Source organism: Lagenorhynchus albirostris, chromosome 2 (genome assembly GCF_949774975.1).
Source record: "Lagenorhynchus albirostris chromosome 2, mLagAlb1.1, whole genome shotgun sequence".
Lineage (NCBI taxonomy): Eukaryota > Metazoa > Chordata > Mammalia > Artiodactyla > Delphinidae > Lagenorhynchus > Lagenorhynchus albirostris.
In genome coordinates this window covers 79,124,233-79,139,489 of record NC_083096.1, presented here as the reverse complement: position 1 = coordinate 79,139,489, position 15,257 = coordinate 79,124,233, and the positions used below count along the sequence as shown (strand labels likewise).

At 45.2% G+C, this 15,257-nt stretch overlaps 1 protein-coding gene across 1 annotated transcript; it reads right to left on the bottom strand.

Moving 5' to 3' along the window:
- Positions 1 to 9,467: 9,467 nt before the first annotated feature.
- On the bottom strand, positions 9,468 to 13,358 carry TXNIP (thioredoxin interacting protein). Its single transcript, XM_060139108.1, has 8 exons — positions 12,824 to 13,358; positions 12,221 to 12,293; positions 11,966 to 12,113; positions 11,649 to 11,751; positions 11,259 to 11,515; positions 11,001 to 11,157; positions 10,736 to 10,887; positions 9,468 to 10,606 (listed from the first exon to the last, which is right to left on the bottom strand). Exons 1-8 carry the CDS (start codon positions 13,071 to 13,073, stop codon positions 10,571 to 10,573), a joined length of 1,176 nt encoding a protein of 391 aa, XP_059995091.1. The 5' UTR covers positions 13,074 to 13,358; the 3' UTR covers positions 9,468 to 10,570.
- Between the last annotated feature and the right edge of the window lie 1,899 nt (positions 13,359 to 15,257).

The window sequence follows — 15,257 nt, the reverse complement described above, 5'->3', positions numbered from 1 at the left end:
ATTTTTATTGCTGTTTGCACTTTGAAAGGAACGAAGGGTGGCTTGTAGGCCTAGGCTAGTTTAAGAACTAAGCCAAAGGGAAAAGCTGCCATCTCAACTGGGCAAAGCACTGGTTTATGGTCCTAGTTTCACCACTCCATAGCTTTGTACCCTTGGGAAAGTCATGTAGTCTCCAAGCGTCAAATTCCTCATGTATGAAAGAGAATTTGAGTTAGATGTCCACTAGGAAATCCTTCAAGCTGACGTTGATCCACCTGCAAGAATCCAGATGGTTCTGAGAACAAAGGTCAGGATGTGTCCAGCTTTTGCTGAATTCATTCCGTCTGCTGGATTTCCCCACCTTATTCTCAGTTGGGCAGGCTAAACATACCTCAGGCAACTAGCCAGTCCTTTCCAGGAACCTGCTTCAGCCCAAGTAGCAGAAGGATCAGCAAGTCCATTAACTAGCAAGGAAGGAGACACCCCTGCAGCAGAGTTCAAGGTCACGATCAGCAAGCCAGGACTCAAATCAAGCAGGCCACCAAGGAATTTCTGACTGAGGAAGGGGCCTGTGGGGCAGGTCCTCCCTATCTCCCCTCACGTAGCATGTCTGGCCAGAGGACAGAGAAGAGAAATGAGCTAGACAGGAATAGTTCAGTTAGCTGATCTGGCCAGACCAGTGGTGACCCTTTCTCCACTGACCTTTCCCCTACTGAGACTCACTTTTTCCCCAAGGTCATTTGGGACCAGAAAGTGGGAAATAACAAGTTCTAGTTTCCTAGTATCGCCTCAGAAAGTTATTTGCCTTATTCCCAACAGGACTTAATTTGCCATTGTACTCCGGAGGGAAGGGAGGTTCCCCCTGCAACTCTAATGGGAGTCAGTGGAAAGACAGTGATCCAACCCTAATTGCAGGACCTGAGAGGCTAAGTGCGATCACCCTGGGCACCCAAAATTTGGGGGGAAGGAATCCAGGGATTCCTCAGACCCAGTCCTGACCAATGCAGGGAGGGGCTATGCCCCGGTGACCTCTGACTCTGGGACTGTTCTTCATTCTCAAACCTCTCCTCCTCCTGGAATTCTCAGCTGTGAGCTGAGGTTCCCAAGACTTGGACCCCCGCCTCTCCTTGAATCTTCTCCATTCTCTAATTCCATTTCCCTTGGTATAAAATAGACAAGGAGAAATATCCAAATCCTGTGTCTTATGTTCTCTGTTACACTCAGGGCAGCCTTAATAGTGCTAGAATAGGAAGGAGGTTAGACCTGTCTTTGCCTTACCCAAAAGGATTGGGGGGACAAACTAACCTGAGTCACGGACACCGATCTGGGATATTTCCTATCTTGGAGAGAATAGATGAAATCCCATGTGGACAGGGAAAGAAGCCCTGGTACTCATCCTCCTTATGCTCTGCTATGGCCAGAGAAATAGCCATTCTAGAGGGGAAATTCCCTCAACTAAGGAAGTCAAGATAACTCTTTTACCTCATTTTTTGTGGGCAGGGATGGTAAGAGGATGTGAAACAAAGATGGGGTCAGTGAAAGGAAGGCCAAATGCTGACCGGTCCTTTTCTCAGCCCTCTGCTTCCTGTCTCCAAGCCTCTCTCTTGGCCCTTGGACAGTCTTTCTTGTCTGACCATACTTGGATGCTCTTGGCCCCTCACCTCTCCCTTACTTGGCTCCTGTTTTGAGACTTGCTTTCCATCCTGAGCCACCATTCTAACACCTGTCCAGAGCTATCAGGGATGTTTATAAACTTCTCAGGAGCTGGACTGGGCCAGGTCAGGAGGGGTGGCTGAGAGCCAGAAAGAGAGCTTGTCACTCAGACTCTCTTATTGTCTTTCAGATTCCTTTCCTTTTCTGACTCTCTAACCACGTCTTTCTTTCCATGTCTCTCTTTGCCTTATGTCTTTAGCATTATGCTACTTAAATTAGGTTATCAATGGGTGATGTGGTGAGGAATATTTGGAGCCGCAGACTACACACCTTCCAGAATGTCAATTTTACTTTTAAGATTTGCTGGGGGAAGATAAATTATTCTTATACTAAAATTACACAAATATATTATGCAGTGTGAATCAAAATTTGCACTTTTTAAACATAAAATGGGTACTTCAAAGACATTTCTGGCTTGTGACAGGCTACTTTGGACTGTTCCAGAAGCCCGGGGGAAAATTCAGTTTCCCTAATCTTAGGGGTCCTTCAGAGGAAATATTTGAGAAGAAGCTCTACTTAGAGCAGAGGTGACAACCTAAGGCAAAAACCTTAACACCAGACAAGAGCCAAGGGTATAAAGGAGTGAAGCAGGTGAGTGTAATGCAATAGGGAGTGGTGAGAACTGGCAGATATAAGTCTGCCTGACCCTTTTAGCTCTAGCAGGTTGATGCCATGAAGGAATGTGGGCTCAGTGTTACCAAATGTGGTTGCTTTTTAAGGGAAGCCAGAACAATAGATTTTAGTGAGATCTGGTTTTTTAATGTTTACAACCAATTCAAATATTTAGGAAGAAGCTATACAAGTTTCTAAATGCCTGCAAGCTGATTCCACCTATGGGCCCTCGGTTAGCTGCCTCTGACCTCTATCAACATTTCTTCCACTTCCCAAAGGTGTATGTGGTCCAAATCTAGGCTTCCAAGGTCTCAAATTCTGTTCCCAAGAGCTGGGGGCAGTGAGCTTCATGAGGTTACAGGGGAGAATGGAGCTCTCCTGCAGGACAGCTTGGGGAGGTAGAACTGAAGAGAAGCCCTTTGGGTACCAGTGGCAGGTGACACCTTTCTCCAGCAGGAGAGAAGGAGCCATTGGTCCCTGCCCAACCACCTTTTCCTTGATCTTCAGGGATATGGAGCTAAAAACATCTTGGGGTCTGGAACAGAAACCAAAGATTCCTCAGAGTTGGAAGATGAGACAAGCATGAAAGCCCACGCATAGAGAAAAATGGGAGAACAGGAGATGAAGGAAGGAAGCTGTGAGCCTGGATAGATGAAAGAGGAAGTCAGAATTTAGACAGGTAAACTGGAGAGGGAGGGGTCTTTAGCCGCAGAACCATATAAGGGAAACACAGTTCTCACGCTCCTGAACCCCGCCTCCCCTCCCAGCAACTGAAATCCTTCCCCTGTCCATCTGTCCATGAGGTTAAAAATATCTTAGCTGGGTACCCAGCCAGACATTTCCAAGAACCTGTTTACCGACCATCTGATTGACTTGGAGAGGTGGTCAGCAGCTCCATCACCCAACAGGGAATGAGAATGGACCTTGCTTGACATTCCAGGACTCAAGGCCCATGGGTGTCACAATTCTGTCCCCATGCTCTGCCTTTCCTCTTCCTTCTTCCATCACTCCATGGCCTGGAGATGACCAATCAGTTGGTAGTCAGAAAAATCCCAGTCTTCAGTCTGTCCATCCTTTTCGTAACGGGCTCCATAGAAAGTACAGCAGGGTCACACCAACGGAGAGGTCAGGACAAGACAGGAATAGCCTAAATAGGCTAAATTGGGCCTCATCAGTGGGGCCTCCACTGGCTTTTGTGCTACTCAGTCTAGCCCACCTCAGGGAAATAAATTAAATGAGATGCAATACCTTCAAATAAGGAGTCTGAGAGTTCTTTGTAGTGTCACAAACAGCACTCTCTGTTTCTCAGTTTATCACTCCAAATGGTGGGAAGCTTTCCCCTGGAGTTGTATACTGAAAAGTTAAGAAAGCTCAATTAATGAATTCCCAGAAGGTGATAGAGTTACTCCAGAGGCCTGTGAAGCACGCTGGGAGTATGAGAGAGAAAACTCTAGTGGTCCCAGAGCTATAGCATGGGGGTGTGCAGAGGGCCTGTCCTGGCCTGGGGGTGGGAGTCCCAATAGTGGGCCACCTCTCCCACCACAAAATTAACACAGGTTGAGTCAGCCTCTGTACAGTGACCTCTTCTCAGACTGTTTTGCTCCCCCAACACAGGAAGGGAATCAAGAGTACCAAAGAGAGAGTGGTGTTACTTATGATAGGTCAGAGAGGAGGAACAAATTTGAGGACATGCCTGGGAGTGAGCTAATCAAGGCAGTGGTGGTGAATATGCCTCCTCTTTTATTTTAGATAACAAGCAAAATAACTTCACCATTGTTCTAACTCTTTATATATATATATATATATATATATATATATATATATATATATACACACTTTTTTTTAGGAGAAATAAAGCTGTATTAGTTTGCTAGGGTTGCCAGAACAAAATGCCACAGACTGGGAGGCTTAATTAATTTTCTCACAGTTTTGGAGGCTTTGAGTCCAAGATCAAGGTGTCCACAGGTTTAGTTTCTTCTGAGGCCTCCCTCCCTTGCTTGCAGATGGCCACATTCTTTTGTTTTTTCATTTAATTAAAAAAATTTATTTTATTTTAGGCTGTGTTGGGTCTTCATTGCTGCACGCAGGCTTCTCATTGCAGTGGCTTCTCTTATTGCGGAGGAAGGGCTGTAGGTGCATGGGCTTCGGTAGTTGTGGCTCACGGGCTCTAGAGCGCAGGCACAGTAGTTGTGGCGCACGGGCTTAGTTGCTCCGCGGCATGTGGGATGTTCCCAGACCAGGGCTTGAACCCATGTCCCCTGCATTGGCAGACAGATTCTTAACCACTGCACCACCAGGGAAGCCCCTGTCCACATTCTTGCTGTGTCCTCACATGGACTTTCCTCTACGAGCTGAGTGTGCATGTCTGTGTCCTAATCTTCTCTTCTTATAGGGGCATCAGCACATTGGATTAGGGCCCAGCCATATGACCTCATTTTAACTTCATCACCTCTCTTAAGGCCCTATTTCCAAATACAGTCACGTTCTGAAGTACTAGGGTCTGGACTTCAACATATGAATTTATGGGGTTTCAGTTCAGACCATAAGAGCAGCGTCTCCCTGTTGGTTGAAGCAGAAGTCTCTTCTCAGAGGAGAGAGGAGTCTTCCCACATGGCCTAGAACTTGACCCAGCCAAGTCATGACCGTGACTCTGATTCCCTGTTGTTTTACCACATGCCTCAGTGACTGAGAGTGTAGGTCAGGGAGTGAAAAAGAAATTATGTCCTTAGTACATTTTCACTAAATATTTCAGCCTTTGTGAGGCCACGTATTCACAAAAGAAGTAAAGAAGTTATGTTTTTGTCACCAAGTGGTTGGCCTTGGAAGGCACACAACTCACTGAGGAACCACATAAGTGCCTCCAATATGCTGAGGCAAGCCATGAACACAGGAGCTGAAGACAGTGAGAAATCAGATGTCACATCCTAGTTGGGAAGCAGGTGCATCACCAGGTTAGTTCAATCAAATCCGTGTTATAGGTGCTGGGGTTGAGGAGGGCGTCAGTCCTGGAACACTTTATCAGAGAAATTTATATTTTCATACGGCCTCAAGTTACTGGCATCCTCCAGTACTCCCTTTAGCATTTCTTGAAGGGTAGGTATTATAGTACTGAACTCCTTCAGCTTTTGTGTGAGAATGTCTTTCATTTTTCCTCATTCCCAGGTTTCACATGTGGATGACCAGGGTTCACACTTAAAGAACTTTACTATTTTCTTACAGCTACATTGGACCACCAGGAAAATAACTTGCCTGGATATTATTTCTTGCTTTTAATGGTCACGATTTTTGCCAGAAGATGAGACAATGGATGTCCTCCAGCATCACATCTATGTACATATTTCTCTGCAATGTGTCCAGCAGGTCCCACTCTTTGTGGGTGAGTTCTACAAACACGTCTTCAAAGGTCACTGACCTCTAAAGCATCATGGATATTCTGGTTCAGTCAGCATCATTCTTTCCAGTGCCTCCCATGACTTGCTGTATTCTGTTGGTCAGAAGCCAGTCAGTAGCCACTCAGTAGTTGCACAAAGAGTGGAGTTTCCTCACTGGATGTGGATCACAGTCTGTGGCTGGGAACATCCAGAAGTGGGGTTCAGTGTTCTCCCCAAGAACTGGGAAAAGTGGCTGCATTCTGGAAATAACTGAAAGTGATGAAAATCCAGCCTCAATCATCACTGAGAAGGTGGGGATAAACCACGTGGGGCGGCCGGAAATGAAGGCACGGTGACGGGAGGAGGGTGCATGACCCCTTTTCACAGGTTGGGGCGCGGGCGGGGAGCGTCTTCTTCCCGCAGCCCCGCCAGCCGCCACGCGAGCCCCGAAGCCGCCACATGTGCTCCCGCCACCGCCATGGCACCTCCCTTCCCCACATATATTTTTAAAATCCTCACTTCTAAGGTTGTTACTATTACTCTTTCCCATTTTACAGATAAACTGTAGCACAGAGAAGGTTAAACAAGTTGCAAGGTCATACAGCTAGTTAAGTGGTCGAAGTAGGATTTGAATTTAGATAAACGTTTGGCTCCAGTTGGTATTGTGCTTAATTACCACACTATACTATTTCTCCTTAATAGTATAGGGAGACTGATCCCTGAGCTGCTTCTAGGCTATAGACTCACCTATCGGGCCAGGAGCTGCAGCCCTGGTTCTGCAGTCATCTCTGAGAGGGAGTTTTTCAGCTTTGGAAATGGAAGTGAACGTAGAGTCAGAACAGAGAATGGGGCAAAATTTCTTTCTTTCCACTCCAGAACTATTGAGGTCAGGATGCTTGGGACAGGGGCCGTCAGAGGGTCAGTAAAACATTCTCCTTTTCCATCTTATGCATTCCATCACCTAGGGATAGTCCGAGGAAAAAATACTAGGAAGGGGTCTGTATACTACTGAAAGAACTGGGCAAAAGTAACTCTTTTACCCCACTTCATAACCTTCAGCTCTTAGGTGATTGTTTTTTGTTGACCAGGTGTTTGGTCAGATCTTCTCTCCATACTTTTCCCTCCCGATGCCTCAACCCAAGTTATATCCTTGTTTTTCCAGTCTGTTCAGAGTTATCAAGGTAGCCAAGGATCCTGATTGTGGAAGTATCTGTTGTTTCCTTGTTAATTTTACTTTCTCTAGCTCTTTTCTCTCTTTAGTTTTCTTTCTGTCTTCTCTCAGATCTTCCTATACCAGATTGGGCCTAATGAATAAATGATACTAAGAACTGGATCTCCTCAAATGGCTGTACATGTAGGTTATAGCTCTTTAAAAATTCAAAGTCATATGAGAAGAGCAAAGGAAAGGAAGACCCAAGGTATCCACCCACTTAAGTGGAGAAACAGCTGGGCTGGGACCTAAGGAAGAGTACTTAAGCAAGCCTATGTGCAGATGTCCTGGGGTAGGGTAGAAGTTGTGTATTGAAGGCAAAAGGAAGTCCAGTGGAGACTTTTGTGCTCTAAGGGAGGGATGCGTTTCCTCTGGATGAACAGCTATAGCTGCTTCCTTCCTTCCTCAGATTTTGCTGTGCTGTTCAATATGATAGTCACTAGTCACAGGGAGCTAACTAAGTTTAAAATAAACAGAAATAAAAATTCAGTTCATCAGGAAGAGTAGCCACATTTCAGAGCTCACTAGTCACATGTGGATAGTGGCTACCGTATTAAGGCAAATATAGAACGTTTCCATCATTACAGAAAGTTCTGTTGGCCAGTGCTGGATTTGAGGTATTAGGGTATCAGGAGAAGTGTGCATATGTTCTGGCCCTTCAAGGATCAAATCTCTATCAGACCTTGGGTGTAACTTATCTACCCTCTCCATCCCCTTCTCATATCACGTACCAGTAGCCAGGCTGTATACACAAACAACCAGGCTTTTGTGCTCCATGGTCTCTCCATCTCTTTGTCCTGCCCTCTGGCCTGCTCTTGTCCTTGGTCTATCCCTCCAGTCCCTACAAAACAAGCTCCAGAAAAACTTTTCCATCAACTTTGACTTAGTTTTCTGGTCACAGAGTTGAAAAAGGGCGGAGGCACTAAATTCTTGAACAGGTAAGAAAAGGAGGCAGAGGTGAGAGTAAAGGTCACAGTCACCATGGCAGCAGAGCTAGAGACTGACACCTTGGTAAAAAAAAAAAACGACAACGGCCAGTAGAGAGCAAAAGAGCTGCTGAGAATGAAAGATAGATGCAGACAAAGATTGAAGTGGAAAAGAATCTTTTCAATCCTACTTTTTGTTCAATTTACATTGATTTTATGAACTTCCAGGAGCCTGAGGTCTGGAATTACTATGTGGAGGTCCATAGAAAAGCCAACCCCCAAATAAGGGCTAGGGCTAGGACTAGATTTGTCTGCAGATTTAAATAAACCAGAAATCAGAACGTACTCTAACCTCTGCCATCTCAGGGTTTCTCATCACTAGTCACTCTTAGTCACTCCTTTCGGAATAATAAAAATCATTTCAATTAGAGGTGGAATTGCGCCATCAATCTGTTATTACTCTACAAGGAAATAACAGAAACTGCTGAAGCATATCATAAGGAATGACGGTTGGTTTGAATATTCAGCAAACATTTACTACGTTATGATCGTGTACTTGGATACGAACTGTAATGGGAGCTGCAGAGATAAAAAAAAAAAACGGTAGCTGCATTCAAATAACTTGATGGTCGGGGGCTTCCCTGGTGGCGCAGTGGTTGAGAGTCCGCCTGCCGGTGCAGGGTACACGGGTTCGTGCCCCGGTCCGGGAAGATCCCACAAGCCCCCGAGCGGCTGGGCCCGTGAGCCATGGCCGCTGAGCTTGCGTGTCCAGAGCCTGTGCTACACAACGGGAGAGGCCACAACAGTGAGAGGCCCGCGTACCAAAAAAGAAAAAAAAAATAATAATTTGACAGTCATAACTGAATCCTTATGTCCTGTATTATGTCTTCCTGCATATAAACCAGGCTTATACTGGGAAGAAACTATGATGAAACCAAATTATGAAAAAGACCCATAACCTTTTCCTTCCAAATCCCCTCACAAACTTCATTTCCCTGTATTTCAAGAGCTCATTAAACAAAACAAAAATCAAAGCTTCATGCACTCCAAAGTTGAAGGAATTTAGTAATGATTAACTATAGATGTAGAAAACTAGCTTGGACCACCAGAAGATCCCACTACAGTTCTTTAGTGAATTCGACAAAAGACAATGTAGCTCAAATTCCTTCCCTCTTCACCCCACCAACCCGCATTCTGACTATATTCATTATGGTCAATAGGAAATGGTTTCTCTACAAGGTTTCCAACAATGTGAATTGTGAAGTAGGGGGAAAGCTCCTTTGGGCACATTTTCTTTCTAATAACGTCTTCAACACCATCTCAGAGACAAGAAAACAAACTTTTTTGCCATTAAAAAAAACTTTATTTTATTTATTTATTTTTTACAAAGAATACCCCCACCTGGGGTGAAAAAATATATCTGGTTAAGTACAAAATATAGTTTTTGTCATACAAAAAGATATACAATTAAAAAACAACAAAAGAATGAAACCACCTTCAGCCCACATACTTTCTCAGGAAAGGGAAGATAGAGCTCAGTGCTCTGACACAGGACAGTGAACAAAGTGCTAAGGCTGAGGGAGACTGAGCAAGTGCTAGAGGCTGCAGTGAGAGAGGGGCTGTCAACATCCCTGTCTCCTAACACTGGGCAGGAAGGGAGCCCGCACAGCTTTTGTGAAGACCTGCCCTCTAGTTTCTCATGGCAACATCTGTATGCTCTGATCACAGTGTTGGGGCATTTTGATTTAGAGTTCCTCCTTGGGTTTGGAGAAGTCACAGTGGGCAAGGCTGATAGCAGCAACCCTTCTCATATAATTAGAGTGTCAGAATTGCAGAATTCTGTACACTGGGACAAAGTCTCAAAAGCAGTAACACTTTTTTTTTTGTCATTGTGCTTACCCCTAGAGACATAGTAGACCAGTTTTAGCTTACACTTGAGAAAGGAAAAAAATCCCAAATTTGACACAAACTAAAGTGCTAAGAACATCACCTCAGAATCAATTCCAAGGAGTCACATGAAAAGAAAAACACATTCTCCCACGTGAAAATGTTTGCCAACAGGAGAATACAGTGCAATAGGCTCTAAAAATGGCTTTTAAGACCTCTGGTGGGGTACAGTTACTACCGCTTTATACCTGATTAAAGTACTTCCTGAACAAAGACAACCTTTGAGCTTCTTCCCTTTAATCCACATGGGAAGCTCACTCCAAAGTCCAAACCAAATCAGCTCTGGAGGGATTTTTTTTTTTCTATAAGTGTACAAACCAACGATTTTAAGAACATCCTTTTCCCAAAGTTTTGGCCGTGATTTTTTTCCTTTTCATTTTCCTGGTTTGCTAAATTGGCTCTCCTCTACATGGCAGAGGTTCAAGGTCTATTGTTATACCAATCTATAATCCCCTCCATAAAACACTGGGAAGACCATGCCAGGAGGCCATTTCTACCCCTTATTCAAAACTACTGAAAATGCCTCAATTTTCAAAGAGATTTAAGAAAATGGGATTGGCCTGAATTTTTCTAGTATGTTTTTAAACCCATCCAGCAAAATACCCCGTATCACATCTCACTGGCTGAGGACGAGTGTGCACCCATTAAAGCCCAGGAGATTGCATGCTGATCACCTCCTACACTGGAGAGTCAGAGGCTGGGGTGGACCGGTACCCCACTGTAGAGACTGCTGAGTCTCTAAAAAAGTACGAGTCCAGGAGGAGAGATGAAAAGAAACAAGTAGGTACAGCTGCTTCTTTTCTTCCACATGCTCACTGCACATTGTTGTTGAGGATGCAGGGATCCACCTGGGAGGAAGAAAGAAAACACTTTAGTTTGGGTGAGAACTAAAAGAACAACCCAGTTTAGCAATCCCTCCAAGTCAACTTCCTATAGTAGACTTAGGGCAAATGTAGTGGTAAAATGACAATTCTCACCTCAGTGTAAGTAGGTGGTGGCATGAACTTGAACTCAGGAGCATACATAAAAATAGGGCTGTCTTGAGAACCATCTGTGTCATCTAGCAGAGGAGTAGTGGGGCTCTCCAATCGGTGATCTTCAGGAATGATATCCATATAGCAAGGAGGAGCTAGAGAGAGAAAGAATGGGGATAAGAAGCCTGGCCAAGGAACGCTTGACCATCACCAATTTTACAAACCCAAGCAGGCCAGAGAGGAAGAACAGACATTAGGTCTAGCTCACCTTCTGGGGTATCGGGGATGTTTAGATCTACCCAACTCATCTCAGAACTGGTTCGGCTGGCCATGCTGGATGTCCGGCTACTGAGGCCTGACCTGCTGCCAATTACCAGGGGCAGGTCAAGAATGACTTTCTTGGAGCCAGGGACGCTAACATAGATCTAGAAAAGGAGACGGTGGTTTGTTAGACTGGAGATCTGGAGAAAACACCACTCTTGTTCTGACAGATGAACAATTTCTCTCTCCAGCCCCACTCACTCACCAGTAAGGAGTATTCAACTCGAAGGATGTTGCAGCCCAAGATAGAAGGCCTGATCTTCTGCACCCGAAGGCTCTTGCCACGCCATGATGCGCAAGTTCCTGAGATAATATGATTGCCTCTGACCGATGACAACTTCTGCGTCAGCATCTTGGTTTGGCCATTGGCAAGGTAAGTGTGGCGGGCAACAATGGCAGCTTTGGGGACCACAATGCGGGAACTCGTATTCTCAAAGTCAGCATGGATGTTAATCTCATCACCTAGCAACGAGAAAGATGAAAACTGATGCTTAATACAGTTGATGACTTTTCATCTGTCCCTGTCTCCTGCCCTCACCCCCAAACCCACAGTTCCTGTTTTAATAGTCTCCCATTTTAAGCACTAGATCCTTACCTTCACAGAATCCTCTTCTGTCTATTTGGGCAGAGACGGACACCCGCCCATCAGGAATAAACATGCAGGAAACTTTCTTCTCCTTTTTAGCAGACACAGGTGCCTATGTAGAATGGAGGAAAAAAACGTTTTGAGAATTCCTAGAGATCCTTTCTCTGCTTCTCCTTCCTTTCCACTGCTAATTTAGAATAGGCAGCTTTCCCTCCCACCCTGATGACTTAGGACTTGATTCCCTGAGGGGCTTCACTCTAATGCCCTAGACACTTGACTTCTTATCCCTGAAACCCAGAAGAACAGAATCTTAAAATGAACCTCACCAGTAAATCAGGGGTATTGACATCCACTAGATCCATCACTTCAAAGTTTTTCTTTGTCTCCTGAGTTGGGTGGCTGGGGCGATCAAGAAAAGCCTTCACCCAGTAGTCTACACACCCATATTTTCCTTTGAAAGATGTTCCCAGAGGCCTTTATCAAGAAAAAAGAAACAATTAATTTAAAAATGCTCTCCAAGAAGAGTAAGTGATCAAAAGAGGGGAAGATTAAGTCCACAGATGCATTTAGCTGATACATACCCCTGAGGAAGCTCAAAGCCAAACTTGTATTCATATTTGTTTCCAGGTCTCATGATCACCATCTCATTCTCACCTGAAGGCAGAGAAAAGCGAGTAGCCATTAGGTTTCTTGTTACACTTAAAATGCATCTGTGCAATATGGAATTCTTGGGCAGCATACAAGAGTATTGTAGAACCCCCATTTTCATCCCTTATGTTCTTAAACGAGAGTTTCTGATGCATTTCGTTGGGCCAAAAAGTTGCAAAGCCCTGCAGTGCTCAAAGGCTCAACCAGGACAGTTAAGCTACTATCATCTCAAACAGGAAGCAAACAGAATAAACAAGTTATGCACACAGAAAATCTTTCAATAGCTAAGGCAACATCCCTCAGGATCACCTACAGAACACAGCACCCAGCACCATAAGAAATTGCACACATCACCCTTTTTTGGGTGGGGGGTGGGAGGAGTTTGCAAATTAAAACTAAAAAAGATAAGGAAGCCACACAAAATGCAAACCACACAACCTGAGCAACTTAGAATCTACACTGTAGGCTCCATTTATTCGTATCAATTCTCTTCTCGAATCAGCTTTCACCTTCCAGCAATCAGCTGGGTCACTCACCTGTTGGCTGATCGTCCAGGAGAAGCGTGTCTTCGTAGCGCAGGTAGTTCAATGTCTGTTTGCACTGTTGGGATCCCTGCATCCACAGGACCTTGGCCATTCCGCAAGCCAGGATCCTGACAGCTTTGACTCCAGTGACTTCACACACCTCCACTATCACCCGGCCAGCCACCTTCTCCCCACTGCCGTACACCTTTTCGGGGTCATTAAAGACCACCTCGAAAGACTTGATCTTCTTGAACATCACCATAATTGGACTGGGTTGGCTTAGGAGTTAAAAACGAAGGAGGAAAAACAGAACCCCAAATCAAAGGACCCTTAGCAATAAGTTAAAATTATTTCACTCTTCAATCCTCTACTAAATTTTCGATAAGATGTCCACAGAAATTGTAAGCTGCGGCTTAGGCCAAGGGATTTCAAGAGAAAAATAAACCCTTTCTTTTCTTTCTTTCCTCCAACAGCTGGAAGAGAGCCCCGGATCTCCGCGGAAAGGCTAAAAGTACACCGCCTGAAGAGACGAAAGGAGAGTTACAACTAAGAGCCGGAAACTGCTCTATATAGTAGCCCGGCAGGCAGGGCCACGCGAGCGCTGGCCTGGAGGCTCGTGCTGCCCTCGTGCACAGCCCTCCCATTGGCTGCCCGTTCCTTGTTTACCAGGAGCCCGACCAATCAGTGAGGTCGCAGCAGCGCGTGGACACAGTGTGCTCCTGGCGGGGAAAATAGTTGTTGTGCATCGCTGCAGGGCCAGGAGGAGGGGGCGGAGGGGCTGTGGGGTGGAGGGGCTGTGGGGCGGCTTCCCTTGGGCCCAAAGGAAGGAATGCTTCGCTTCCCGTAAAATTTATCCGAGGCCAGAGTCCTTCGAAGGATACTTTTGGGGTACCAGCGATGTTTTGAGGTAAAAGGAAAATGTGCTTATGAGGGAATTTCGTGCCTAGCCTCAGCCAATGCAGTTAATTTAGAGGCAACTGTTTATTTCCGACTCACAAATCGCAAGTCGTGTGAAAAACAATCCCAGAGTTCCAGAATAATTTAGGATCGGGGCGGAGGACAGGGAGTGCCGCTGTTACTGTTAAGGAACATCCCCTTTGTCCTTCTGTTGCCCCGCACCTCTTAAAAACCAACAAACAACACCTCACCCCACCCCCTAAAAAACCTGATGTGTGGGAAGGAAAAGAGCTTGTCACAAAATTTTAACCTTTCTTCAGCGCTCACAGGAAAGCGAGTATGTGGGATTGATCCGCCTTCCCCCTCCCTTTCTAGCCCCCGGGCGCGGGGCTGTGTGCCTCAGCCCATGCGCCCTCCACTCTATTCTTGGGACCGGAAACAGTGCGGGCGTGTCCACATCCTCTTGCTCATCCCCTCATCTCTTCAGTCCCTAACTGCAAAGTTGGGGAACACTTTATGTTCCGCCAGTTACCTCATTACCTCTTCAGTAAAGTGTGTTTTTTAGGCTCTAAGTATCTCTCACTCCCTGCTTCTCCAGGAAAGGAAAAAAAAAAAAGGGTGCTTCACTTTTTTCACTACCCCCCCCGCTGTTACTTTAACTCTTTCTTGTCTTCGTCCGCTCTCCAACTTACGAAATCAAAGGTACATCCCTAAATCTGCTGCCTGTGTTCCTCACAGCCTTCAAATTAGTTAAAAGCAAGAAAGTTCTCTTGTTTGTAACCAAAGTGTCCGAGGAAAGATGGCCGTATTCCTGTTTGAAAGAAGCATTCCCCTGTCTTTGAAAAGTTTTTCGTTTTTTGTTGTGTTTTGTTTTTTTCCCTAAGCTGTTTAGAAATTGTTGAGAAAGGGAAGAGAAAACAGAGGGATCACTAGCACACTATATATTCATGCTAAAAGAAGCCTTGACTCTTCATCCTGTGTTGTCATTTGTCTCTCTGTCACATGGGCTTTTACTTAGCTGGCCGTGAGATGCCTTAGGAACCGACTCCTGAGAAATTTTTCATAAATGCAATAAGAAAAACTTGTGTGCAGAGATACAGGGATTCTTCTCCCTTGGCTTTGATTCCTGATTCCCTCCCATTTGTTGGGGAATCAGGAGATGACTTCATTTCTTGTGCTGGAAAGAGAAAGACAATGTTCCCAAGATTGAGATGGGGAAGTAAATAAGCATTAGAATATCCAGAAATCCTACCCTCTCAGCAAAAAGATGGCTATTCATTGCTGTGAAATATCGTTTTTCCTTCCTCACACACCCTAACTGGGTTGACACTCTAAGGCTAACAAGTTACAACTCAACCCCACCATCAAGCAAGCTCAAAAATCAGGCATCAAGACTACTGGAAAACACAGACACACGCACAGCACCAACCCCCAGGAACAAAAAGGGGAACATGTTGATCCTTAGGGTGTGTGGGTTTGAGGCAGCACCCTGTTCAAGAAAGTTAAGCAATAAGGCCTGAGTTATTTTCAGTCAGTCAACAGTATTGAT

What these genes read in the sequence shown, in the direction of transcription:
- TXNIP (XM_060139108.1), bottom strand. Translation starts at nt 13,073, where the DNA reads ATGGTGATGTTCAAGAAGATCAAGTCTTTCGAGGTGGTCTTTAATGAC. An exon ending in CCTGGACGATCAGCCAACAG is followed by an intron (nt 12,294 to 12,823) that starts GTGAGTGACCCA and finishes CTCTGCCTTCAG; the next exon opens with GTGAGAATGAGATGGTGATC. An exon ending in CATCCCCGATACCCCAGAAG is followed by an intron (nt 10,888 to 11,000) that starts GTGAGCTAGACC and finishes TTCTCTCTCTAG; the next exon opens with CTCCTCCTTGCTATATGGAT.